Source organism: Cetorhinus maximus, chromosome 23, assembly GCF_964194155.1.
Source record: "Cetorhinus maximus chromosome 23, sCetMax3.hap1.1, whole genome shotgun sequence".
NCBI lineage: Eukaryota > Metazoa > Chordata > Chondrichthyes > Lamniformes > Cetorhinidae > Cetorhinus > Cetorhinus maximus.
The window spans coordinates 18,558,702-18,585,165 of NC_135901.1; the positions used below are offsets into that span (position 1 = coordinate 18,558,702).

Genomic DNA, 26,464 nt, shown 5'->3' on the forward strand with positions numbered 1-26,464 from the left:
GATGTTATTGCACACCCATAAGATCACAGAGCTTCTGCATTACTTCTGCTGTGAAATGCGAACCATTATCATTCTCTATCCTTTTCAGAAAGTCCTATCTGGTAAATATCTGTTCCCACAAAATTTTAGCTGTCGTGACTACATCATTTTTACAGACAGGGAATCCTTCAATCCAACAGGTAAACATATCTATAACTATACCGGTCCCCTCCTTTTACTGTGAGTAGTGGGCCTGTATCATTAATCTGCAATGTTCCTCAGGGCCATCATTCAGATAGGATATGGCCATTGGGACCTCTCATTTTGAAGGGCCAGATTAATTTGGACACAGATGAGACACGCAGGTCTGGGTGCATGCTCAGCCACCAATAGTAAATAGCTCTGAAAGGACAACCTTGGGGGAGGATCATATGGCAGGAACAGAACTTCAGTCTGGACACAGTCCAGGAGTACGATCACCATTCACATCGTGTTCCAGTCGGATGAAATCAAACACAGTGTTTATTCTCCAAGGGCTCTAAAGGGAAACAAAATCAAACTATTTGATCCCTAAACAAAATTAATTATTTTCTGAGACCCAATCCAAATTGAGGCCACCCTTGTGATAGAAAACCTAATCATGTAGGATGGGTGAGTCCTTATTAGCTGCGAGGGATGAGGGAAAGTCTTCCCTATGGTGTACAGCCTCTTCTCCTGCTCCTACTTTCTATGTTTCTATCATTCAAAGAGCCAGCACAGGCATGGTGGACAGAATGGTTTCCATCTGTGCTGTATCATTCTATAAAACGGCGAATATTCAATATCAGGAGATAGCGAGGGAAAGCTAGAGCAACCAGTGATTGTAGGATTGAAGCCAGGCAAAGTGAGAACCTTCAGAGGTGACAGAGGGAAACCAATGGGAAACGTTCTAAAATCTCAGGGTGTTTCCACAGGAGAACAGATGGTTAAATCACTTTTAGAGATGGAACATAGCAGCGCACAGATTCAAGGGATTTTTAAAATTAATTTATCTCAATTGCGTAACAAAATGATTTTCTTTTCTGTGTTTGGATATTACAAAGGCGCTGCTGTTACCCAGGATTCCCTGCGGGTGTGAATGTGTTCTATTCTCTCCGCAGGAGGCTAGTGCGCAGGCGCAGCGCTGACTTATCCGGAGCATGCGTAGACTCACTTTGCTCGGAGCCGTGCGAATGCGGCAGAGGATTTTGGCGATGGGCAAGAGCGGGTGGGCTGGCGGGAGGAACGCAGCCGGGAAGTGAGGGTGGGGAGGGAGATGTAAGGAAATGCAAAATCCGATGTAGGTATCAAGCTCCAAATAAAACCTTGCTGGTCCCGAGTCTGCAGCTCCGGGGCGTTTCCCTGCGAAGAGGCCCATCTTGCTCCAGCGGCAACAGTGCGCATGCGGGATCATATTGGTGACGTTAATTCATTCTGCACATCCTGAAACATTAACTCTTTTTGTCTTCCCATAGTCACTGCCTGCCCTTCTGAGTATTTCCAGCACTTGTTCATCACATTTGAGATTTCTAGCAACTGCATTATTTTGTTTTTGTTTTATTACAGGTGTTGCTCATAGAATCGAGTCCAGAATCAGAGATGAACTAATTAGGAACTGAATTGTCTTGAGGTGAGTGTTTGTTCCAGAGCTTGGTCTCTGGCCTCCAATGTCGGTCTTTTTTCATGCAATCCAAGAATGATTACAAAACAGAAGGAGGCCATTTCACCCGTTGTGCTGGCTCTCTGCAAGAGCAAATCAACTAGTCCCACTCCCCTGCCCTTTCTTCGCAGCCCAACTTTTTCTCTCCAGGTGCTTATCCAATTTTCTTTTCAAAGCCTTTGTTGCATCAGTTTGAGCTGTTGCGGAGATAGAGGAGAGGAGATAGCTGGGTTTGACCCAGAGGACAATGGAACTCAGTCAGGCCCAGAAAATTCCAATGTGAAATTGTCAAAGGTGGTAGTTTCTAGGGAAATCAGGTTATTGAACAGACACTATACAACATAAAAACGTATTGTTTTAGAAACAAATATTTCCATGGATGCTTTTAACCTGCTTTGCAAATATATATATTTTAAAAGTTTAAATGGGATTTTGGTGTCATTTGGTATCATTAACAAGACCAGCAGCAGATATTACCCATCCCCAGTTACCTGTGGAGGAGATGATGTTTGACCTTCTTGAACCGCTGCAGTCCGTGTGGTGAAGGTGCTGCCACAATGATGTTAGGTCAGGAGTTACAGGTTATTCACCCAGTGATGATGAAGGAACAGTGATAAATGTCCAAATCAGCAACAATAAATTGTATTTCTATCGCATCTTTAACAAAATAAAATGTCCAAGGCATTTCACAGAAATGTTAGAAAGCAACATTTGACATCAAACCACATAAGCGGATATTAGGGCAGATGATGAAAGGTTGGGTTAAATAGGTTTTAAGGAGTGTCTTAAAGTAGAAAATTGAGGTGGAGAGGCAGGGAGGTTTTTGGAGGAAATTCCAGAGCTCATGGCCTTGGAATCTGAAGGCGCAACCACCAAAGTGGCACAGTTAAAATCAGGAATGCTCAGGGGGTGGGAATTAGATGAGCGCAGATATTGTGGAGGGTTGTGAGACTGGAACAGATTACTGACATCGGGAGGGGCCTTGAAGGAAATTGAAAATAAGGATGAGAATTTGAGCATTTAGGTTCTTCTTAACCGGAAACCTTTGTAGGTCATCAAGCACAATGGCGATGGGTGAACAAGACTTGGTGCAAGTATGGAAATGGAAAGTAGAGTTTTAGATGGTGGAGTTGAATCTGGGAGCCCGGCTGGGAGTGCATTAGAATAGTTAAGTCTAGAGGTGACAGAGGAATGGATGAGAGTTTCAGAGCAGGTGAGCTGAGACTAGGATGGAGTCGGGTAATGTTACTAAGGTGGAAATAGGCAGTCTGTCTGATGATGTGGATATGTGTTGTAAGCTCATCTTGGGGTGAAATATTACACTGAAGTTTTGAACAGTCTGGTTCAGCTTCAGACAGTTGTCGGAGAGAAGGATAGAGTTAGTGGCTGGGAAATGGAGTTTGTAGTGCAAACTGAAGATGCTGGCTTCAGGATTCCCAGTATTTATATGCAAGAAATTTCTGTTCATCCAACACTGGATTTCAGACAATTCAGGATAGTGTGTGACTTGGAGGAGAACTTGGAGGTGATGGTGTTCCCATACACATGCTACCCTGGTCCTTCTAGGTGGTGGGAGGTTAGTGGTTTGGGAGATTTTGTTAGAGTTATGGTCAAACTGTAGGTATATAAAATCCCTCTCCTTCACCCACTGCCTTTATCACCTCTCTCTCTCTCCTGCCATAGAGGCCAGAGTCTTGCATAGGCCCAGTCTGGTTGGAAGGTTCCCTTCCCTGAAGGACATTAATGAACCAGTTGGGTTTTTATGACAATCCAGCAGTTTTCTTGGTCACTTTTTCCTCGTGTCAATTCCACAAATTACTAGATTCATTCAGCTCAATTTCACAACCTGCCGTTGTGTTTTAGTGGGTTCTCTCTCACTCACTTTTCTCTGTTTTAAATTAAATTCACAGGGTATTAGAAGGAGAGGATTCAGTCAGGAAACTGAAACCAAATATCGCTTCAGAATCTGATGGAGTCGCCCAATTTATTGTAACCCGAATATTGTTGGATTTTGAACATGGAAGCAGAAAGCTCAGTTTGCAGTGGAGAGAAACCGTACACGTGTTCTGTATGTGGACGAGGCTTCAGCCGATCATCTGGCCTGTTGAAACATAAATGCAGTCAGAATGGGGAGAAAATGTGGAAATGTGGGGACTGTGGGAAGGGATCCAATCACCCATCTGAACTGGAAACTCTTCTGAACAGTCACACCGGGGAGAGGCCATTCATCTGCTCCGAATGTGGGAAAGGATGCACTCATTCATGTAACCTGTTGACATACCAAAGAATTCTCACTGATGGGATCAGGTGCTCTCACTGTGAGACTGGTTTCAAGCATTTATTTGACCTCAGTACACACCAGCGAACTCACACTGGGGAGAAGCCATTTATCTGCTCTGAGTGTGGGAAGGGATTCACTTGTTCATCCCAGCTGCTGACACACCAGCGAGTTCACACTGGGGAGAGGCCGTTCACCTGCCCTGAGTGTGGAAAGGGATTCATTAATTCATCCAACCTGATGGCACATCAAAGAGTTCACACCGACAAGAGACCTTTTAAGTGCTCAGATTGTGGGAAGTGCTATAAAAGCTCCCAGGAGCTGATGTTCCATCAAGGCGTTCACACTGATGAGAGACCGCTCAGGTGCTTTCACTGTGGAGCTAGGTTCAGGCAATCATCTCAACTCAGTGTACGCCAGTGCACTCATACAGGGGAAAGACCATTCACCTGCTCTGAGTGTGGGAAGGGATTCAGTCAGTCATCCACACTGCTGAGACACCAGTGAGTTCACACTAGGGAGAGACCGTTCACTTGCTTCGAGTGTGGGAAGGGATTCACTCAGCTATCTAACCTGCTAACGCACCAGCGAGTTCACACTGGGGAGAGGCCATTCACTTGCTCTGAGTGTGGGAAGGGATTCACTCGGTCATCCCACCTGTTGACGCACCAGCGACTTCACACTGGGGAGAAACCATTCATTTGCTCCAAGTGTGGGAAGGGATTCACTCAGATGTCCCACCTTCAGAAACACCAGCGAGTTCACAAGTGATTGGATTTTGCTGCTAATCACATTCAGGACTGAACCATGTTCATTGTGGTCTGTGTCTGCTGATATTGAAAATAAAAGTAAAATAAATCATCTTTGTGTTAAATACAGTGTGTTGAGTCTTCTTAATATCTCAAACACAAGTTAATTACTTTTGAAGGGCTCTCCCTCTCCCCATCTCCTCTATCTTCATCTCCAACAACAAGTGTGAGGAGCTCATGGAGCTTCTTTGTCACTAAGATTGAGACAATCCAATCAGCTGCCTCTGCTGCTTCCCTCCCTTCCACTAGCCCACCAGGACAAACTGTCTCTAAAGTTCCCTCATATCTGAGCCCTGAGCTCACATATTTTTCCAGTTTTGCTCCTGTCTCCTGTTATGGCCTCTCAGAGCTCATCTTGTCCTTGATCTTTTACTTCTTTGGCCCTATTCTCACTAAGCTGCTGATCATTCATCTTCCCCACTTTAGCTGATACTGTTAGCAGTTCTGTCTCTCTTTTGGTACTGTTTCTCTCACCTTTAAATGCACTGACATCGCCCATTCTAAAAATCAACCTTTGACCCCATCATCTCTGCAAACTACCACTCCATCTCCAACCTCCCTTTCTTCTCCAAAGTTCATGCTCTTGGTGTCCCCCAAGGATCTATCCTTGGTCCCTCCTATTTCTCATCTACAAGCTGCCACTAGGTGACATCATCCAAAAGCACTGTGTTAGTTTTCACATGTACAATGACAACGCCCAGCTCTACCTCCCCACCATCCCTCTCCATTCCTCCACTGTTACTAAATTCTCAAAATGCTTATCCAACACCCAGTACTGGACGAGCAGAAATTTCCCCCAGTTAAAAATTGGGAAGACCAAAGCCATTCAGTCACCACTACAAATACTGTTCCATAAATACTGAGTCCATCCCTCTCCCTGGGAGCAGCCTGATGCTGAGCCACGCTGTTCACAATCTTGGTGTCAGATTTGACCCCAAGATGAGTTTCTGACCACATATCCACACCATCACTAATACCAGATATTTCAATCTTCATAACGTCACCTGTCTTCACCCCACCTTATTTACTTGCTGCTGCAACTGTTAGGAAGTAGAGATAGTTTAAGTAAGATATATTTGTATTTATGTTATGAATGAGTTTTAGCTTTATGTTTAAATTTGATTTGTATTTGTGTGTTAAGAAAGGGGGGAGCTAGAGTTTCAGTTTCGCTTTAAAAGATGCCTGCATTTCAATTAGGTTTCATAGCTCTTGAAGGGGAGCTAAACACAAGGTAGAAAAAATTTGCTGTTGTCTGCCAAACGGAGGCCCACATAGAAAGACACAGAGAAACCGAAAGCAGTTTGAGTTCAGATGAAGCCAGGTGCCAGGAACAGCTGGACACAGGAGTGGGAACTGCAGGAGCAGGTTCCAAAAACTAAAGAAGAAAATCAGCAAAACCAAGCAGTGGAACAGGAAAGGTACCAGAGGGCAGTTAAGTCAAGGACAAGAATAGGAACCTGAAAAAGATCCTGTTTAGTGGAAGTGAAAGCAAGGGGCAGAGAGGAGGCCTCCGAGCTTAAAAGGGAGAAAGCTGCAGGAAGCAGGCTTAAAGCAAAATAGTCTTGCGAGAAGTAAGAAGATCCAAGGAGACAGCTGAAGGTCTGTAACTCTTTACGGTGGGCACATGAGCAGTCTAAGGACTAAGGAATCCTCAGGAAAGGTTGCATCAGAAAAGGAAATGGTTGTTAAAACTGTAGCAGTAGTCCAGGTGAAACGTGTGCCCTTAGAACCCACAGGAAAGGGGGGTATGGTTCAGGATAGTCCAGAGAATTCTTATTTGATTACTGGTGAAGGAAGACAGGCTATTAGATGTTCTAGATGTTTAGCCTGGAAGGGAGAAGTGTTCCCTTATTCCTCAAGCAAAATAAGTAACTAGATCAAACTTTTTAGGGATACTGGAGCAGATCAACCATTGATGGTGGCTGATGATACAATTTGTGTTTCAGGCAGTTTTATGAAGGAAGAAGTATTAATACGAGGTATTAATGGAATTTATTAACCTGTTTCTTTGTGTAAAGTCAACTTGTAAAGTCACTTTGTAAATGGAATTGTTACGGTGGGAATTATTCCTAAATCAGCCTTTGAGGGGGTAGGTTTTGTTCTAGATAATGATTTGGCTAGTGGAGACAGTAATGTGGTGATAACTGTATTGCAGCAGGTAGTTGATCATGCTGACTTTAACAAACTTCAGAAAATTACTGTGGCCAGAAATGAAGCAATTATTGAAGGAAAACCTTATTAATGTAGAAAACCAACTTTCACGTACAAAAGAGGAGTTTTCTAATGAAAAACGAGAATTAGTGAGAACAATTGAGAATCAGCCATGGGGAGTAGGGCACTTGGCGGAGGACTTGAAATGTCTGAATGATTTATTTATAGAAGCAAATTTAACAAAGGTCAATCTTCAGTTAAAACTTGATGAGCTTCAAGCATCAGAAGTCCTTATGAAGTATCATGGAAAATGCATTCAGCAAGAAAAGGAATTGTTGGTAAGTCAGAATAATTGGTTGAATGCAGAATTAAAAACCAAAACTAATGAACGGTTAGAGCTTCATCGGGAAAAGAATAATGAGATTCTCGAACTTCAATGCAAACTGGAGGAAATGAAGGAGAAAGTGTGTGGTATGGAGTGTCACCGTTCTGAAGTTGTTCTGTGAGTAAACATTTCTTGCTGAATGGTGGTCCAATTTCTGGTATATCAATTTCAGTAATGGGCTAGACAGAAAAAACTGAAGTGCCTGCAGAATTGGAAACTAAGAAGCATCAACAAAAAGGACTTAAAGCGCAAAATGACCCTTTCAGTTCATTCACTAGAGACACTGATTTACAAGTGCTTGCCAGTGCCAATATACAAGATACAGAAGTTGGAATCCAGGCAATTCGACAGTTTGCAAATGACCATTCAAAGCCTGCTGAGGAGTGGCATGATATGGTTCATGGATTGTGTAAAAGAGTTGAAGAGTCAGAACAAACAATGAATTTCCAAAGGGAGAAAACAATTAATGCTGCTGAAAGAGAAATGAAAATGACCTGTTTAAAGTGGGATTGGAAGAAACATGATCATAAAAAAATTAAAGATCAAACCAATCAGGAGTATGAAACCCATTTGTGTAAACATAAAAGGCATCTCAACACCATCCATGAAATGATGAAAAGAGATTTTGATCAAAGAAGAAATTAGATGTTAATGTGCAAAAATGGCATTTTGACTTTGATAAATGGAAATAAAAATTTACCGCATGTGAGTTCGGAAAATGAGCTTGAGGATAGAATTACACCTACAACTGATGAAAAGGACAATTGGGTTGTTGCCTTGAATGAAACATTCTTTGCTGAGTTAAAGACTGGGAATAAGAGAAAAAAGAAACACAGGGGTTGAGTTATGATAATGCCATGATGGACAAATTCTGCCAGTTTTGTTACATTTATGGACTTTGTTTTAATTAAATTTTTGTAATTGTACAATAAAACACGTTTAGTTGTGAAAATAGATGGTAGATTTATTAATATAGTATGTAATAAGCTATTATTAGAGGTTTATGATGTTAAGTTTGTGTTTGGCGATGCAAGGCCATTGTAAAGACACATTCACTGTTGTGAAGCTTTCTTTCTTTCAAGGGATAAATTGTTATGAACTATAGGAAGTTTAATTAAGTTGTATTTGTATTTGTGGGTGTTAGGAATTAGTTTTATCTTTAAGTTTAAGTTTGATTTGTATTTCTGTATTTGTGTGTTAAGAAAGGGTGGAGCTTGAGTTTCAGTTTCACTTTAAAAGATGCCTGCATTTTAATTAGGTTTTACGGCTCTTGAAGGGGAGTTAAACAAACACAAGGTAGAAAAAACTGTGCTGTTGCCTAGCAACAGGGGTCCAGACAGAGAGACACAGAGAAATCAGTTTGAGTTCAGTTGAAGTCAGGTGCCAGGAGAAACTAGACACAGATGGAACACTCAGGAGCAGGTTCCAAAAACTGAAGAAGAAAGTCCCTAAAATCAGGGAATGGAACAGGAAAGGTCCCAAGAGGACAGTTAAGTCTAAGGACAAGGACAGGAATCTGGAAAAGATCCTGTTCAGTGCAAGTGAAAGCAAGGAGCAGAAAGGGAGGCTCCAAGCTTAAAGGGGAGAAAGCTGCAGGAAGCAGACTTAAGGCAAAATAGGCTTGCAAGAAGTCAGGCGATCCAAGTAGACAGTTGAAGTTCTGTAACTCTTTACTATGGCATGTGAAGCAGTGGTGTTCTGTTGGCATGGCTGAACCAGAGAGAGGGTGTGTGGAAGAAGGCTTGAATGAACGTGGCAATCCAGGGGATAGGGACATCAGATGGAGAGTTTGAAACCCTGGAGGTGGAGACTTGTGGAAGGCATCTGAGAAAACGTGTCATTTGGGAGAAGTTTCCATGGAGGTTCTTTGAGAGTGGCAAAGATCGAGTTCATTGAGACCGGTTGGGTCATGGTGTGATAAGTGTCTGGGGAAGGGGGATTTGATGAAAGATCCATTGCATCTGTTTGGGGTGGCATCTGTCACTTGGTTTCAGAGTATGGTGCACCTGACCACAAGTCTCCTATTGGTTTACATAGAGTGTGTACTAACTGCGAACATTAGAGTATAAGATAGCCTTTGTAACTTCTGTTATCCTTACAAATCTGTATATATCTGTAAAGATATAGTTGTGGGTGAAGGAGTATTGTAATATAGTTAATCTTTTCTTGTTTAATAAATGCTTTATTCTTTTGTTAAAAGTTCATCGGCTGACTTCTGTGACTCTGTTCAGTAGCTGCCCTCCACGTTTCTAAACAAAAAAAAAAAATTAGGATCTATCAAGCCGTGTTCCACGCTAATATATGATTTGTCCAGTAGTAACATCAGCAGGGATCATAATATAACTCAATTTCTCTCTCCATATATGCTGGGGCTGCTGAGTATTTGCAGCATATTCTGTTTTAATTCAGTATCCCAACATTAACTGAATTTTGCTGTAAGCTTCATTCCCTGACTGAGAGTCTTGTCTCATAATCCCGCTTCGCTTCTCTTATTTGCTCCTTCACCTCTCCTCTGAACCTTCTGTATTCTGCTTGGTTCTCAGCCCTACCTTTCCATTTTGAGGGAATTATGGCTTGACTGCCTGAACCAATTCTTCTTTGAAGGTAGCCCATTATTCTGTTACAGTTTTTCCTGCAAACCTTTGGTTCCTGTCTATCCGGCCCAGCTCCATTCTTGTCCCATTGAAGTCGGCTCTCCCCAGTTAATTATTCTTACTCTGGATTGCCTATTGTCCCTTACATCTTTGTCAGTCTCTCCTTAGCTCCCACCTATCGCTGACCTTCTTTCCAGCTTCACCTGCTCCACCCCCTTAAACGGTATCAATTTCATCAAATTTCTACTTCTCCTTAGCTTTGAAGAAGAGCCATATGGACTCGAAACATTAACTCTGTTTCTCTCTCCACAGATGATGTCAGACCTGTGAGGTTTTCCAGCATTTCATGTTTTTATTTCAGATTTCCAGCACCCACAGTATTTTGCTTTTATGCCCATTGTCCTTTTCTACAGCCATCCTGAACCTTATGATACAATTATCACTGTCTCTTAAATGTTCCCCCACTGACACTTGATCTACTTGGCCCACCTCATTTCCAAGGACGAGGTCTGGAAGTGCCTCCTTGCTTGTTGGATTGGACACATACTGCTGTAGAAAGTTCTCTTGAAAGCACACTAGGAACTCTTTCCCCTCTCTGCTTTTACACTATCCCAGTCAATATTGAGGTAATTAAAGTCCCCATTATAATTACACTATGATGTTTGCACCTCTCTGTAATTTCCCTGCAGATTTGTTCATCTACATCCATCCCACTAGTTGGTGGTATATAGACTACACTCAGCAATGTAATTGTACCCTTTTTGTTCCTTAGCTCTAGCCAAATTGATTCTGCCCTTGAACCCTCTGGGACATCCTTTTTCTCCAGCACTGCAATGCTCTCCTTAACCAATACAGCCACAACAACTTTTATTTTTATAGCGCCTTTAACACAGCAAAAGGTCCCACAGGAGCATTATGTAACAAAGTATGACACTGACCCGCATTAGAAGATATTGGATCAGATGACCAAAAGCTTGGTCAAAGAGGTAAGTTTTATGGAGTGTCTAAAAGGAGAAGAGTGAGGTAGAGAGTGAGGTAGAGAGGCAGAGAGATGAAGGGAGGGAATTCCAGAGCTTGGAGCCTGGGCAACTGAAACCACAGTCATTAATAGTGGTGCAATTGTGATTAGGAATGAGGCCAGAATTAGTGCAGCACAGATATCTCAGAGGGTTTTGAGATTCTGGGCGATTAGAGATAGGGATGAGCAAGTTTATGGAGGGATTTGAAAACAAGGAGGAGAATTTTAACTAAAGATACTGCTTGACCAGGAGCCAGTGTATGTTAGCAAGTACAGAGGTGATAGGGAAATGGGACTTGCTGCGAATTTAGATACGGGCAGCAGTTTCGAATGACCTCAATCATATGGAGGATAAAATGTCCACTTACATCCCAGAACTGATGTCCTGGTGGATCGGCACAGCGCTGTTTCCATGATCAATGTTGATCCTTTCTAAGGTGCCATTCTCAGAACTACACACAATGCTTCAGTAAAATCTGCCCCATTCCCACTCATATTCTGCCTTGCACCAACATCTCCACAGCCAATGCTTTGCAACCTATCACAGCCCTCCTTTTTTTCCTTTTACTTCCCAACTCAGTATCTTTATTTGTTCTTGACCTGGAGCAGGTGTGACATTTCCATTTCTGATTGGAAACTTCAACTCACTCCACTGATTCTGAAAAAGCTGTTGCGTTTTTTGTTTTCAATCAGGAATTAAAGCATGTCTTTTTAGTAGGAATAATACATTTTTATTCCCTGACTGGCAATCGAGCCTAGGTTATGGTGCTGAGAGTGGAGAACCCTAACCACTATGGAAAATGCCCTGAAATGGAATTTATCAAGGTTACTTCTGCCATTCTTTTTTCATTCCAGACCACTTTCAACAGAGACCTCCTACAAAATGACATGTTCAAATAGAACACAAATTACTTCTTCAGACAATTAAAACAACCATTGCTATTGGCTGGAATATGAAATCAACAGTGTGGCGAAATAGTACCAGAAGCTGTTGAAATGCAAATTTCCACATCCAAACTCACCAACCTAATCATTGCAGCTCCTGTGAAACTTACAAGGTAATGCATGGCAGACTTTTCATCATGAAAAGGATTTGACTGACATCAAATTCTTCCACTTTCATGTCACACCTTTTAACTTGTACTCTCCATCTCAGACATTTCTGGTTCTATCTAATATCACCCACGTGGAACTTTAACTGTGCTCATCATTCCACTGATTTTGTCAACTTGCTATGTATTTTATGTTATGATAAAGCCAGTAATTCGTGCTCTAATAAAAGCAGAGGGCACTAAAGTTATCGACAGGTCTGTTCACATCTGTGGAGACATACAGAATTAATGTTTGTGTCAAATGTGATTCTTTTTTTTATATATAATAGAAGCAAAATGCTGCAGATACTGTAAATCTGACATAAGAAACAGAAAATTCTGGAAAAACTCAGAAGGTTTGGCAGCAACTGTGGAGACAGGGACGTGGTTAAAGTTTCAAGTCCATGTGACTCTTCTTAGAACTAGGAATGTGATGGTTTTAATGCTGTTGCAGGGGTTGGGGAGGCAGCAGGTGGAGCAAAATGAAAGGTCAGGCATATGTTGGAGGTCAGGAGAGAATAAATGACAAAGATGTCATGGAACACAAGACAAAGGGAATGATAATGATAGTATTCACGACTAAAGCAGGTGTTGACCGCAGAATAAATGTCAGCACTGTCTGAAAGCAAAGTAGCTGAATGTGCTAATTGCAGAGAAAGTTTGGGAATTTCTTGCCCCGTCATGGCGGGTCCCGCTGCGGGAGATTCACGGCCCAGCCAAAAGCCTATTGACTTTCAGCGGGACCGGATGATCCTGGCGGCAGGCAGGGCAGGAAAATCCCGCCCAAAGGGTCAGCTCTGTCTGAGAAGAAGATACAGACTGACTCTTGGGCGGGGGGGATGGTGGTGGGTGGAAAAATACAACATGGAGGACAGAGTTCATGGCGTGAATTTGTTGAACTTAATGCTGAGCCCACAAGGCTGTAAAGTGCCTAATCAGAAGACCAGGTGCTGTTACTCCAGCTTGCACTGGACTTCACTGGAACATTGTAGAGGGCCAAGGACAGAAATGTGAACATGAGAGCGAGATGGTGAATTGAAATGGCAAGTGACAGGCAGGTCTGGGTCATGCTTGTGGACTGTGTGAAGGTGTTCCCCAAAGCAGGCAGCCAGTCTGCGTTTAGTCTCCTCGACGTAGAGGAGACCACATTGGGAGCAGCGAATACAGTAGACAGAATTGAAAGAAATGCAAATAAATCTCTGCTTCACCTGGAAGGAGTATTTGGGCCCTTGAATAGTGAGGAAGGAGGAGGTAAAGGGGCAGGTGTTACATCTCCTACGATTGTATGGGAAGGTGCCGTGGGAAGGGGATGAGGTGTTGGGATGATAGACTTTTTTGAATCAGTAATTAGTTTCTGGTTGTGATATTTTGCACACAGCAAGATCGGGAATCAAACCTGGGCGATGAGAGCACCGAATCCTAACCACTAGGTCACAGGGTGTTTGTGTAATATCTTGTTTAGTGAATTCAGCTGTTAACCCAAACATTGGTGGTTTTACACCATCTAGGGCCAAGTAGGTTCTCTCCATTCCTGCTTCTACTCATATTACCGACACAGTTCTGCTTTGTGTCCTTTGGCTGCAAGGAAATGTTGTCCAAACTTTGCCAGCCCTGCTGTTATCCAGTAAGTTCCCAGGCAAATAGTTTTACGAATATTTATTTCAAAGAAAATGAGATAAGTTGGATCAAATATTTGCATCACATCCAACCCATTAGAAATATTGGGTTTAAAGCAACAAATATAAATTGATTCTATGATTGCACATCTAGAACTGGAACACACCCTCGCACTGAGTGAATCCATTGTCTGTTTACATGTTGCTCAGTGAAAATTTCAAACATTCTCGACTTTGTGGCATTTGGGCACTGAGTTGGTAAGCAGCCTGGACTCAAAGAACATGTAAAAATACGAACTAGGAGCTGGAGTAGGCCACTCGACCCATCAAGCCTGTTCCACCATTCAATAAGATCATGACTGATCTGATGGTAACCTCTTTCTTACCCCCAATAACCTTTCACCCCCTTGTTAACCAAAAATCTAGCTCTGCCTTTAAAATATTCAAGGACTCCGCTTCCAATGCCTTTAGAGGAAAGGAGTTACAAACACTCCCGGCTCTCTGAGAGAGAAAAAACCCTCCTCATTCTTGTCTTAAATGAGCGACTGTTTATTTTTAAACAGTGACCCCCAGTTCTAGATTCTCCCACAAGACGAAACTTCCTCTCCACACCCACCTTGTCAAGACCCCTCAGGATCTTAAAGGTTTTGATTAAGTCACCTCTTACTGTTCGAAACTCCAGTGCATACAAGCCTAATCTGTCCCACTTACAATGCATAACTATGTTGGTAATATATGTAGGAATAGAGAGAATCTGCTTGGGCAACCCATCCATTCCTGGTATTAGTCTCGTAAACCTTCTCTGAACTACTTCTAACTTTGCATCTTTCCTTAAAGCAGGAGACCACTACTGCACACGTGGTCTCACCAGTGTGCAGTACAACTGAAGCATAACCTCCCTGCTTTTTCAGTTGATCACATAACTACTCACTTTACCAATTTTAAATCAAACACCTTCACCTATGATGAAATTAAGCTTTATCTGCTATCTTTGTTGCCAAAATCTCCTTAAAGCCAATTTGTTTTCTCCCCACAGCTAACATCAGCAGAAGCTAAATTCAACTGGAGGTCCAGCAAGGATTAAACTCACAATTCCTAGTTTACAAGACCAGTGCGCTAATCACTGAGCTACGGAGCCAACTGCTGAAAGAATACAGAAAGGTCAATCTCCTCTTGCAACTTTTAAAGTGACTGTTATTCTCTGTGCCATTTCCATGAAGATACATAATGGAAGTGAGTCAAGGTTGCGATAGTAAAAATGCGTTTACCCGTTCAGGGAACTGAACCACATTGACACAAGGTGAGAAACACACACAGACATAGACACCGAGAGTGACAGAGGTGCCAGGGAAGACAAACATCCAGAAAGCATGGATGTCACCAAATTGGCTCCATTTTTGTTCCATTTCCACCTGCAACTTTGGTGAATGCTTACAGATGAACAGAACGGAAATGAAAAATACACAGGAGCATTTGGAAAATCTTTTCGTCCATTAGATAATTAATTCGATAAATCATTCTTAAATCAGGAGCAGTGAGAAATGTAGTCTGGCAGGATGTGAACTTGTATCAGAAACCTCTGAAGGATTTCAAACCCAATTACCTTAACTGCTCAGCTCTGTACACACGCGCCATGTACCTTTTAATGTTCTGTGCCTAAGAGCATACAATGGTTACAGCAGCGAATGAAGATATGCAGCCCCACCTATTCCTGGCTGCCCTGCAATTTCTGCTGCCTCTCCTCGATCTTTCCGCTAGAATGGAGCACTGCACATGTCCTGGACACACATGGAAGGATTTGGCTAAATTGACTGAAAAGATGAACCGACCGAAACTCCGGCAGCGGTGGGATTCCAACCCATGCCTCCAAAGAGGCTGGAGCCTTAGTCCACTCGGCCACACTACTCCTTTCCTCTAATGGCATCTGTTCAAGGTTATACAGAAAGGGGAATTGAATTGTATAGAGTGACTGAGAAAAATGAGGACATGCTTGATCTGAAAGTTCAGTATGAAATCAGCTGCATAAATACTTTTTTTTGTTCAAAAACTATATGAGAATCTCGAGTACAACTCTTCATGTCATTAGGTCAGGGAAACTTTGTTAATGATCACACAGTGCGCATGGACACTGCAGAAACTCCTGCACCTCTTTCAATGTTGCTTCCCTTCACTCAGAGTTTTCAAAAGGGAACTGGACAATGACTTGAAAGGGAGAAAAATCAGGGTTCTGGAAAAAGAGAAGGAAATTGGGACTGATCGGAAAGCTCTTTGTAAAAAGCTGACATAGACACGATGGGCTGAATTGTCTCCTAATGTGCTGTGTCATTTTGTGATGACATTGCTAAATCAGACTGATTCCAGCATTACTGATTATAGCAGCTGAATTCCATTTCTTCAAATCAAAGACCCAAAGTGCTGCTGCAAGACTGCACAGGTTAACACTGTGGTCAGGTCCATTGGATTTCGGCAGCACAGTGATTCTGTGCTGTAGTGGTTATCACGTTCACCAAACACGCAAAAGGACCCCGATTTGAAACTGAGCAGAAACATTATCAAAACATTTACATTTAAATGTGAAGAGAAGTTCGATAATTCACTTGTGTTGTTAAATATTAAAGACAGTCTCTTACAGCCACGTGACAACCACAACTCCCTTTTCCCATCTTTGATCAAATTGCTTTGCTACCTTTACTTAAAATTCAATCGATTCATGTCTTGAAAAGTTCAATTGCGACCCCCCCCCCTCCCCCCCCCCCACCCCCAACCTCCCAGCATCCACAGCTTTTTGGAGAGGTTGGTCCTGATTTCCATCATCTTTGTCTGAACACGTTGTTCCTGATTTCACTCCAGGTTCTATTGTTTTGATTCTGCCTCCTTGTTTTTGATCCCCCAGCACAGCAAATAGTTTCCCTGTATCTACCCTCACAAGCACATTGATCATTTTAAAAACCAGCATCATATCACCCCTGAAACTTTAATATTTAATGAAATGCAAACCAATTTTCTGCAGCCTGCTCACCTTGAAGTGCAGCAGCATTGACCTTAATGACCTGGAGGAGCTTTCTCCCAATTGTTAAGAATGGCGACAACTTTTCCATCAAGCTGCATCACACTTTGAGTCACGTCTTCATGATGAGGCAGAGCAACAGCAGAGAAGGAAAGAAATGGAAGCAAATTCTGCACTCCAGGTCCCAATACTTCATGGATTCCTGCCCCATGAGTCCAAAGAGCTGCAGGTCAAGAATCAGTCTGTTCAGTCACAAGTACACCCATGGCAGAAACTCACCACCCTGAGTAGATGTCATCCTTGAGTTGAGAGGCTGCTGATGAAGTATTAAATAACGACTGAATAACTAACACAGGCACCAAGGCACTGAGAGAATACCTGCAGATGAACAGGTTGTTTAACTGAATTCTGACCACAGAAAGTTCATTCCAGTGAAACCAGATTGAACTTGAAGATGAGCAGAAACAGAAGCAGACATCATAGTCCAAGATTAAACATAATGCAAACTGAATTAGAATGACCATTGGAGCAGCTTTATTAGATTCACAATAACTAAGCAATAATAAACAGAGACCTTTCATTGTAGGATAATGAAAATACTGGGCAAATATAAGAATAGTTTGATTCTGCAGCTATTGTAGTTCTACACTCTCTCAAGGAAGGGAGTGGTTAGATGATGTAAATGTCACCATGAAGCTGCAAACATAAAATCAAGACTTTATTTAAACAATGAAGCGGATTTAGAAATGAAGAGGCCCTGTCAGTTAAATGGAACTTGAGGGATTTAGGGTTATTGATAAAAATGAAACATTCCTGCCTCTGAGCCAGAAACCTCTCTGCAGACAGTCCTAGCGAGTGGAGACGGCTTCCCAGCTCCTTCTGGGTTGACATCAGATAGCATAGGTGTGTCTGGCAGGTCTGGCTGTTCTCTCCCATTGTGTGAGTTGTGGGAGCTCCTCAAACTCTCCCGGTTGGAGCCGGAACAACAAATCGGCTGGAATTAAATAGTTCCAGACACGGAAGGGGGGTTAACAAAATTGTGAGGGGTATAGACAGAGTAAATGCGAGTAGGCTCTTTCCACTTAGATTAGGAGAAATAAACACGAGAGGACATGACTTTAGGGTGAAAGGGGAAAGGTTTAGGGGGAACATTAGGGGGAACTTCTTCACTCAGAGAGTGGTGAGAGTGTGGAACGAGCTACCATCTGACGTGGTAAATGCGGGCTCACTCTTAAGTTTTAAGAATAAATTAGATAGATACATGGATGGGAGAGGTGTGGAGGGTTATGGACTAGGTGCAGGTCAATGGGACTAGCAGAATAATATTTCGGCACGGACTAGAAGGGCCGAATGGCCTGTTTTCTGTGCTGTAGTGTTCTATGGTTCCATGGTTCTAAGCAGCCTACGAATTCTTCCATTAATTCACACTGTTCTCCAAGGGATGGGTTCAAAGGAAAACAATCGCTACACTGTGTAATGTCCCGAAATAATTCCTGCTCTTTGTCCTGAATGAATCTATTCAGTAACAAATGTTGAAATATTTGCTCCACACCCACAGGGTTTAAAGCCACAAACAGAAAGATCCAGTTTTCTCCTGAGTTTGAGACAAATCAACTTTCAAAATGATGCAGAGTTTCAGCCAATGGAGGAGATCCTGGTGTCAGCCCCTCTCCTCATTCACTCCGAATGGTTGGAGGACTAGACGCTTCCGAGCGGTCCTCCAGGTACGCCCCCTCTTCCTATTGATCCGGAGCTGCCGTCAATCATTATCCGGGCATTGTGATCTGAGCATGCGCAGGCGATGGCGACAGACGGTAAGAAAGCTCGAGCGAGTGGGTTTAAAATGGAGGGTTTACAAAGACCGAGTGCGATCCAGAGCCCAAAATAAAACCGGCAACATTTTCTACTTAGGACGCGACTAGAAACCGTAAACATTATCCCCGACTCCCCGGTTTCCGGTTTCTCCCGCTCGGGTCTGACTCTGGGGTGAGGCCGGCGAGGCCCAGCGCGTGCGCATTGTCAGCTTGTTCAGGAAGCGTCTGTAAATGGAGGGAAAGTGATAAAGGTTCGGGAGCGTCTCTAAATATTGAGATTGTCAGGAAATGTCTGCAAATGAAAGAAATGATGAATGAGCATGGAGTACTTAAAAAGGAAGGGGACATGCTTATGAACAGGGACTGTCTGTAAAGAATCATTGAGTCATAGAATTGTATAACACTGTTACCTGTGGAGATGATGAACCTTTGCAGTCTGAGTGGTGAAAGTGCTCCCATAATGCTGTGAGATAAGGGGTTACAGGAATTTCACTCAGTGTTGATGAAGGAATGGTGACATATGTCCAAATCAACAACAACAATGTGTGTTTATATGGCGCCTTTCGTAAAATAGAAAACTCCAAAGTGTTTCACAGGAGTTTTATGAAGCAACTTTTGACACTGAGCCCACAGAAGGAGATGTTCAGCAGATGACCAAAAGTTTGCTCAGACATAGGTTTTAAGAATCATCTTGGAGGGTATGAGGCTGGAGGAGATCACAGAGATAGGAAGGAGCGATATCATGAAGAGATTTGAAAGCAAAGATTATAAATTTAAAATTTAGGTGCTTCTTAGCCTGGAAACTTTGTACCTCAGCAAGCACAGTGGTAATGGGTGATCAAGACTTGATCAAGAATTTCAGCAGCAGAGGAACTGAGACTAGGATGGAGTTGGATGATGTTACTGAAATGGGCAGCCTTGGTGATGATAAAGGGGGGCTTGTAGATATACTGTACTTGGATTTCCAAAAGGCATTTGATAAGATGCCACATTAAAGGTTATCGCAAAAAATAAAAGCTCATGGTGTAGGGTGTAACATATTAGCATGGAGAGAAGATTGGCTGGCTGGCAGAAAACAAAGAGTATGTATAAGTTGGTCTTTGTCTGATTGGCTGGATGTGATGAATGGAGTCCCACAGCATCTGTGCTGGGACCTCAACTTTTTACAATTTATATCAATGACTTAGATGAGGGGAGTGAAGCCATTGTAGCTAAATTTGCAGATGACATGAAGATATGTAGGAATGTATGTTGTGAAGTGGACATAAAGAGGTTGCAGACACATATATATATAGGTTGAGTGATTGGGCAAAGATCTGGGAAATGGGGTATAATGTGGGAAAATGTGAAGTTGTTCACTTTGGTGGGAGGAATAAAAAAGCAGTGTGTTACTTAAATGGAGAATGACTGCAGAATTCCAAGGTGCAGAGGGATCTAGGTGTTCTAGTGCGTAAGGCTGAAGCATTTGCAACAATCTTTAGCCAGAAGTACTGAGTGAATGATCCATCTCAACCTCCTCCAGAGGTCGCCAGCATCACAGATGCCAGTTTTCAGCCAATTTGATTGGTCTACCAGCACCTTCTCAAGGGCAATGAGGGTTGAGCAATAAATGTAGGCCTAGCCAGAGATGCCCACATCCCATGAATGAATTTTTAAAAAATCTTCCCAGCATTTTTATGAAAGACATTTCTGTTCATCCAGTACTGGACATCAGACAAGTCAGGACGGTGTGTGATTTGGAGGGGAACTTGGAGGCGATGGTATTCACATGCACCCACCACCCTGGCCCTTCTACATGGTTGAGTTTGAAGATTTGGGAGATTCTGTCAAAGTTCTGGTCAAGTTGTAAACATATAGAATCCCTCTCCTTCACCCCCTCTCCCACGTCTCCCTCTCTCCTCACAGACTCTTGTGTACACTCAGATCCAGAGTGGGAGGCAGGTTCCCTTCCCTGAAGGACACTTGTGAACCAGTTGTCTTTTTTTTGTGACAATCTGGCAGCTTTCGTGGTCACTTTTTCTTTGTACCAGTTCCACAAATTACCAGATTCATTCAGCTCAATTTCACATGCTGCTTTTGTATTTTTATGGGGTCTCTCTCACTCCCTTTTATCTGTTTTAAATCAATTTCGCAGGATATTAGAAGCAGAGGATTTGCAGTCAGGAATCTCAAACCAAATATCACATCAGGATCTGACAGAGTTGCTCAATTTATTGTAACCTAAATATCATCAGCCTTTGAACATGGAAGGAAAAAGCACCGTTCACAGTAGAGAGAAACCATACACGTGTTCTGTATGTGGACAAGGCTTCAGCCGATCATCTGGCCTGTCGAGACATAAGTGTAGTTACAACAGGGAGAAACTGTGGAAATGTGGGGACTGTGGAAAGGGATTCACTCAGTCATCCACCCTGTTGATACACCAGCGAGTTCACACTGGGGAGAGACCATTCACCTGCTCTGAATGTGGGAAGAGATTCACTCAGTCATCGCACCTGCTGACCCACCAGCGAGTTCACACTGGGGAGAGGCTGTTCACTTGCCCTGAGTGTGGGAAGGGATTCAGTCAGTCATCCCACCTGCTGACACACCAGCGAGTTCACACTGGGGAGAGACCGTTCACCTGTTCCGAGTGTGGGAAGGGATTCACTCGGTCATCCCACCTGCTGACACACCAACGAGTTCACACTGGGGAAAGACCATTCACCTGCTCTGAGTGTGGGAAGGGATTCAGTCAGTCATCCAACCTGCTTACACACCAGCGAGTTCACACTGGGGAGAGACCTTTTAAATGCACAGACTGCGGGAATTGTTATAAAAGTATTTGGGAACTGATGTCCCATCAACGTGTTCACACTGATGAAAGACCATTCAGATGCCCTTCCTGTGGGACTGGGTTCAAGCAATCATCTAATCTCACTGAACACCAGCGCATTCACACCGGGGAGAGGCCATTCACCTGCTCCGACTGTGGGAAGAGATTCACTCGGTCATCCCATCTACTGACACACCAGCGAATTCACACTGGGGAGAGACCATTCACCTGCTCTGAGTGTGGCAAGGGATTCATGGAGTTAGCCAACCAGCTGAGACATGAGCGCACCCACACTGGAGAGAGACCATTCACCTGCTCTGAGTGTGGGAGGGGATTCACTCAGTCAGCCAACCTACTGAAACACAAGCGAGTTCACGAGTAACTCTTGTGCATTTATTTTGCTGTTAACCACTTTCAGAACTGGACCATGTTCATTGGGATCTGTTTTTTCCTTCTTCAAAGGCAGATGGTTGTGGTTGTTAGAGGTCAATCATCTCAGTTCCAGGACATCACTGCAGGAGTTCCTCAGGGTAGTGTCCTGGGCCAACCATCTTCAGCTGCTTCATCAATGACCATCCTTCCATCATAAGGTCAGAAGTAGGGATATTGGCTGATGATTGCACAATGTTCAGAACCATTCACGACTCCTCAGACACTAAAGCAGTCCATGTCCATATGCAGCAAGACCTGGACAACATCCAAGCTTGAGCTGATGAGTGGTAAGTTACATTCATTCCACACGAGTGCCAGGCAATGACCACCTCCAACCAGAGAATTCAACCATCTCCCCTTGACATTCAATGGCATTACCATCACTGAATACCCCACTGTCAACATCCTGGGGGTTACCATTGACCAGAAACTGAGCTGGACTAGCCATATATATAGTGTGGCAACAAGAACAGGTCAAGACTGGGAATTCTGCGGCATGTCTCTCACCTCCTGACTCCCCAAAGCCTCCCCACCATCTACAAGGCACAAGTCAGGAGTGTGATGGAATACTCTCCATTTGCCTGGATGAGTGCAGCTCCAACACCACCCAAAGCTGAACATCATGCGGCACAGTGCAGTTTGCTTGATTGGTGCCCCATCCACCACCTTCAACATTCAGTCCCTCCACAAGTGATCCACAGTGACATCATCTACAAGATGCACTGCAGCAACTCACTAAGGCTCCTTCGACAAACCTGCAACATCTACCATCCAGAAGGACATGGGCAGCAGACACATGGGAAGGCCACCACCTGCATGTTCCCCACCAACCACTCACCATCCTGACTTGGAAATATATCACCGTTTCTTCACTGCTGCTGGGTCAAAATCCTGTAACACTCTCCCTTACAGCACTGTGGGTGTACATATACCACATGGACTGCAGCGGTTCAAGAGGCAGCTCACCACCACTTTCTTAAGGGCAACTAGGGATGGGCAATAAATGCTGGCTTAGCCAGCTTGCCCACATCCCGAGAAAGAAGGAAAGAATGTTGTTGTTGTTGTTCTCCTTGTTTTCTTCCTTCTGTTCCTCACCATCTTGTCCTTTCTTGTCATGCCACACATCCATCTCAGTATCTGTATCTCATTAGTATCCAGTTGTTGTTCCTCTCTACTTGATATTGTCCAAGTTTCTGCTCTGTATAACAAGGCTGGTCTCACAACTGTACTGTAGATTCCTCCTTTTCAATTTCAGTGACACTTTTCTATCACATCACACTGAGCCGCACTTCTTCCAATTACTCCAACCAGAGCTAACCCACCTTCTGCTCTATTCACTCTGTTACCATTAAACTCACCATCCTGACTTGGAAATATATCACTGTTCCTTCACTGTCGCTGGGTCAAAATACTGGAACTCCCTCCCTAACAGCACTGTAGGTGTACCTATACCACATGGACTGCAGCAGTTTGAGAAGGCAGCTCACCACCACCTTCTCAAGGGCAACTAGGGATGGGCAATAAATGCTGGCCCAGCCAGCGAAGCCCACATCCCGTGAACGAATTTAAAAAAAACTGCTGACCATGGAGAAAATGTTTGGATGAGTGTAAGTTTATGCAGGGTGTAAGATGGGAGCCTTGTTAGGAGAGAATTAAAATAGTCAAATCTTCAGGTAAGAAAGGCATGGATGAGAAATTCAGCAGGAAATGGGCTGTGGTTGGATGGAGACAACCGATGTGACAGAGATGGAAGGAGGTGATCTTTGTGATGGAGAAGACATGCTGTCAGTAGCTCAGCCCTCAGCTCAGGTTCAGAAAGGAAACTCAGGTTACAATTGGTCTGGTTCAGTCACAGACTGTGGCCAGGAAGGGGGATGGAGCTGGTGATGAGGTGAACAGAGTTTATGGTGGGGGGCTTTTGTGGGCCCGAGTATTAATTCACCTCCTCAGCCACAGTTATATATACCTAAGCATTAATCCAAGTCTGCCATATCAGAAACAGTACATGGATTACATTGCAGAAACAGGCCATTCAGTCCGTTGTTGATCTGTTGATGAAAAATTATGTTCAGCAACTGAACTTTCAACTGTTACAATCCATAATTTTCCACGTGGAAGAATGTCTACAGGACCCCATCAATGACGACATGAGTCCAATCCAATTACTCAACACAGGCTGTACTTTGAACATGTATGGTACAAGCGGTGGATGTGGAACATGGTGATCAGGAGCCGGTAGGAGATTACAAAGAATATCTTGTCCAGAAACAGAGCATTCAATTTAATGAGTCTGTGCTGGGGTTTATATTTCATACAAGACACATTCCAATTCTCCTACCTTATCTCAGCCTTTCATCTCATCTTTGTAATCCCATTTCTCACATGTATTCATCTAGTTTCCTTTTGAAAACATCTTAAAGTATTTACCTTAACTGCATTGTGGGGTAGCGAGTTCCCCATTTTAACCACTCTCTGGGTAAAGACATTTCTCCTTATTTCCCTGTTGGATTTATTAGGAACTACCTTGTTCTTATGGCCCTAGTTTTGACTCTCCTGCAAATACAAACATTTGCTCCACATCTACCCTTTACAAATCTATTCATAATTTCAAAAATCTCTATCAAGTCACCTCTAAGTCTTATCTTTTTTAAGAAATAAAGTTAATATCTGTTTAATCTTTCCCAATAACTGTAATCTCTCAATTCTTATATTATCTTTTTGCATTTTCTACGGTGCTTCTTTGTCCTTTATAGTACAGGGACCAGAACTGTGCAAAGTGTCCGATACTAATTGAACACAATTTCACCATTTTTGAATTCCGTAGCTCTAGAAATTAATCCCAGTCCTTTGTGAGCATTTCTAATTGATTTGCTGATTTGTGATGATGTTTTAACTATTTACTCACTGTATCCCCGAGATTGTTCTTTAACTTTCTTGTTCTCCAAGGTGCAGGTGATGTTTGTACTTTTCCTACCAAAATGCATTATTGCATATTATCCATGTTAAAGTTCATTTGCCAATTAACTGACCACTCTGCAAGTTTTCTAACGTCTTCTTGCATCATGTTTCATTGTGCTCTGTTTTAGATATTCATCCCCAGTTTGGTATCAAACTGTAAATTTTGATACTGAGTTACTTGTTCACAAGTCCACATTGTCAATGTAAGTTATGAGTAACAGCACTGAAATAAAAGCAAAATACTATGGATGCTGGAGATCTGAAATAAAAACAGAAAGTGATAGAAAAACTCAGCAGATTGTTTGTCCAAACACTGATCTTTGTGGATTTCAACTTTTGACCTTTTTTCCAATCTGAAATTGCAGGTGGAGGTGGGAGTGAATTGCAGAGAATACATCTGGGAAGAAGGTCCAGCCATTCGGGTATCTACATACTTTAAGTACTTATTTTATGCATTGCACTTCCTGGCCCTGATCTCGTCTGGAATGCCAAAACATTAAATTTTCTGTCACTAATTCAAGCTATCTGTTATGACACAGCAGGTGGTAAATGCCGATCTGTTCAAATCCCAGAGGGAAACTTGAAACAACTGTCAAAACTTGTTTTGCAAGTTGTATAAATTTTGCGATGTATGTCTTGAATTCAGCAGTAAGACCACCAAGTCTGTAGGTTTTTATAAAATAAAATTAAGCATTTATTATTAAAAGAAATGATTTTAAGTACAAACATAGATCTACAAATTACTACTATGATAACTTCTTAATCCCCTAATCAATCTAACTCCCAGTTACACTTTTGTTAAGGCAACAGTGAGACACATAGATTTTAAAAGACCTGGGCAAAAAACACATGATACCCTGAGCAAGTCGAATCCCAAGTGAGTTTTCTTAACTTCAGTCCTTTGAGGACAGCAGCTTGAGGCACAGATGCTGAAGACTTTTCACACACTTGTAAGATATTAAAAAGCCTTCTCTTACAAAGTCTTCTCTTCTTTCTACATACCTTTCTCTTTGAATGCAAATGCCCAATGATTCACTATGTCTTTGGACTTTATCTCCCTGATAATAAAACCTTCTCAGAGCACTCAGTTTTAACAGTAATCTTTGGGAAAAATAAACTGTTTCTAAATTTCACTTGGCTAGGTGACACATGTCACCCCTCCTTTGAAAACAATCTAGTCTAGCTTATTTCAAAATACAAATGTTCCCATGACAACGATGTTTCTAAATTTCCCCTTGTTTATCTAATTAACATTTCAAACCTAAACTTTATTTTTAGATCAAAGCACCCAGACTTTCTGCCTCTAATTCAATTAAATCTCACAAGCACACACATATATACATATATATTTGTATATATAGGCACATAGACACAGCCCACTATTACTCTCTTTTACAATAAATTCCAATAACATTATGAGAATTATTATATTTTCTTGACAGTATCAATGGCAGATTACTTACCCAGAACACCCCGCGCTGCAGAAAGTCCCCAATCAATGACTATAGGAGTCCAGTGCGCAGGTGCAGTGTGGGTGTGCGCTCTGAGCATGCTCAGTGTCAGTCATGGTGACAGAGTGAGGAGGAGCGGATGGTTCGGGAGGCGGGAGGAGATTGTGAGCACAGGGTAGGAATGGAAACAAAAACAGAAATACCTGGAAAAACTCAGCAGGTCTGGCAGCATCGGCAGAGAAGAACAAAGTTGACGTTTCGAGTCCTCATGACCCTTCAACAGAAATAAGTAAAAATAGGAGAGGGGTGAAATATAAGCTGGTTTAAGGTAGGGGGTTGGGGGGAGGTTGTAGGGACAAGCAAGCAGTGATAGGAGCAGATAACCAAA

At 42.7% G+C, this 26,464-nt stretch overlaps 3 protein-coding genes and 1 pseudogene across 6 annotated transcripts in view; 2 read left to right on the top strand and 2 right to left on the bottom strand.

Moving 5' to 3' along the window:
- Positions 1–4,852, top strand: part of LOC144697038 (uncharacterized) — a 36,389-nt pseudogene extending 31,537 nt beyond the window's left edge. The window contains exons 2-3 of the transcript XR_013580292.1: positions 1,564–1,627; positions 3,568–4,852. The product of XR_013580292.1 is annotated as an uncharacterized LOC144697038 (transcript). The remainder of the gene's footprint in view (positions 1–1,563; positions 1,628–3,567) is intronic.
- LOC144697047 (uncharacterized) overlaps positions 1–26,464 on the bottom strand; it is a 288,147-nt gene that overhangs the window by 140,460 nt on the left and 121,223 nt on the right. The window lies entirely within an intron of this gene.
- LOC144697176 (uncharacterized) overlaps positions 1–26,464 on the bottom strand; it is a 245,052-nt gene that overhangs the window by 23,836 nt on the left and 194,752 nt on the right. The gene's annotated exons all lie outside the window — the stretch shown is intronic.
- Positions 18,393–26,464, top strand: part of LOC144697067 (uncharacterized) — a 62,323-nt gene continuing 54,251 nt past the window's right edge. Inside the window, exons 1-3 of one of the 3 annotated variants that reach the window (XR_013580297.1) lie at positions 18,393–18,420; positions 20,555–23,902; positions 24,991–25,047. Coding sequence is in view for 1 of the 3 variants with exons in the window: in XM_078568868.1 (XP_078424994.1) it covers positions 20,664–21,613 (950 nt within the window). In the remaining 2 variants the exon portion in view is untranslated. The remainder of the gene's footprint in view (positions 18,421–20,554; positions 23,903–24,990; positions 25,048–26,464) is intronic. The other 2 variants (XR_013580298.1, XM_078568868.1) reach the window with 2 other exon arrangements.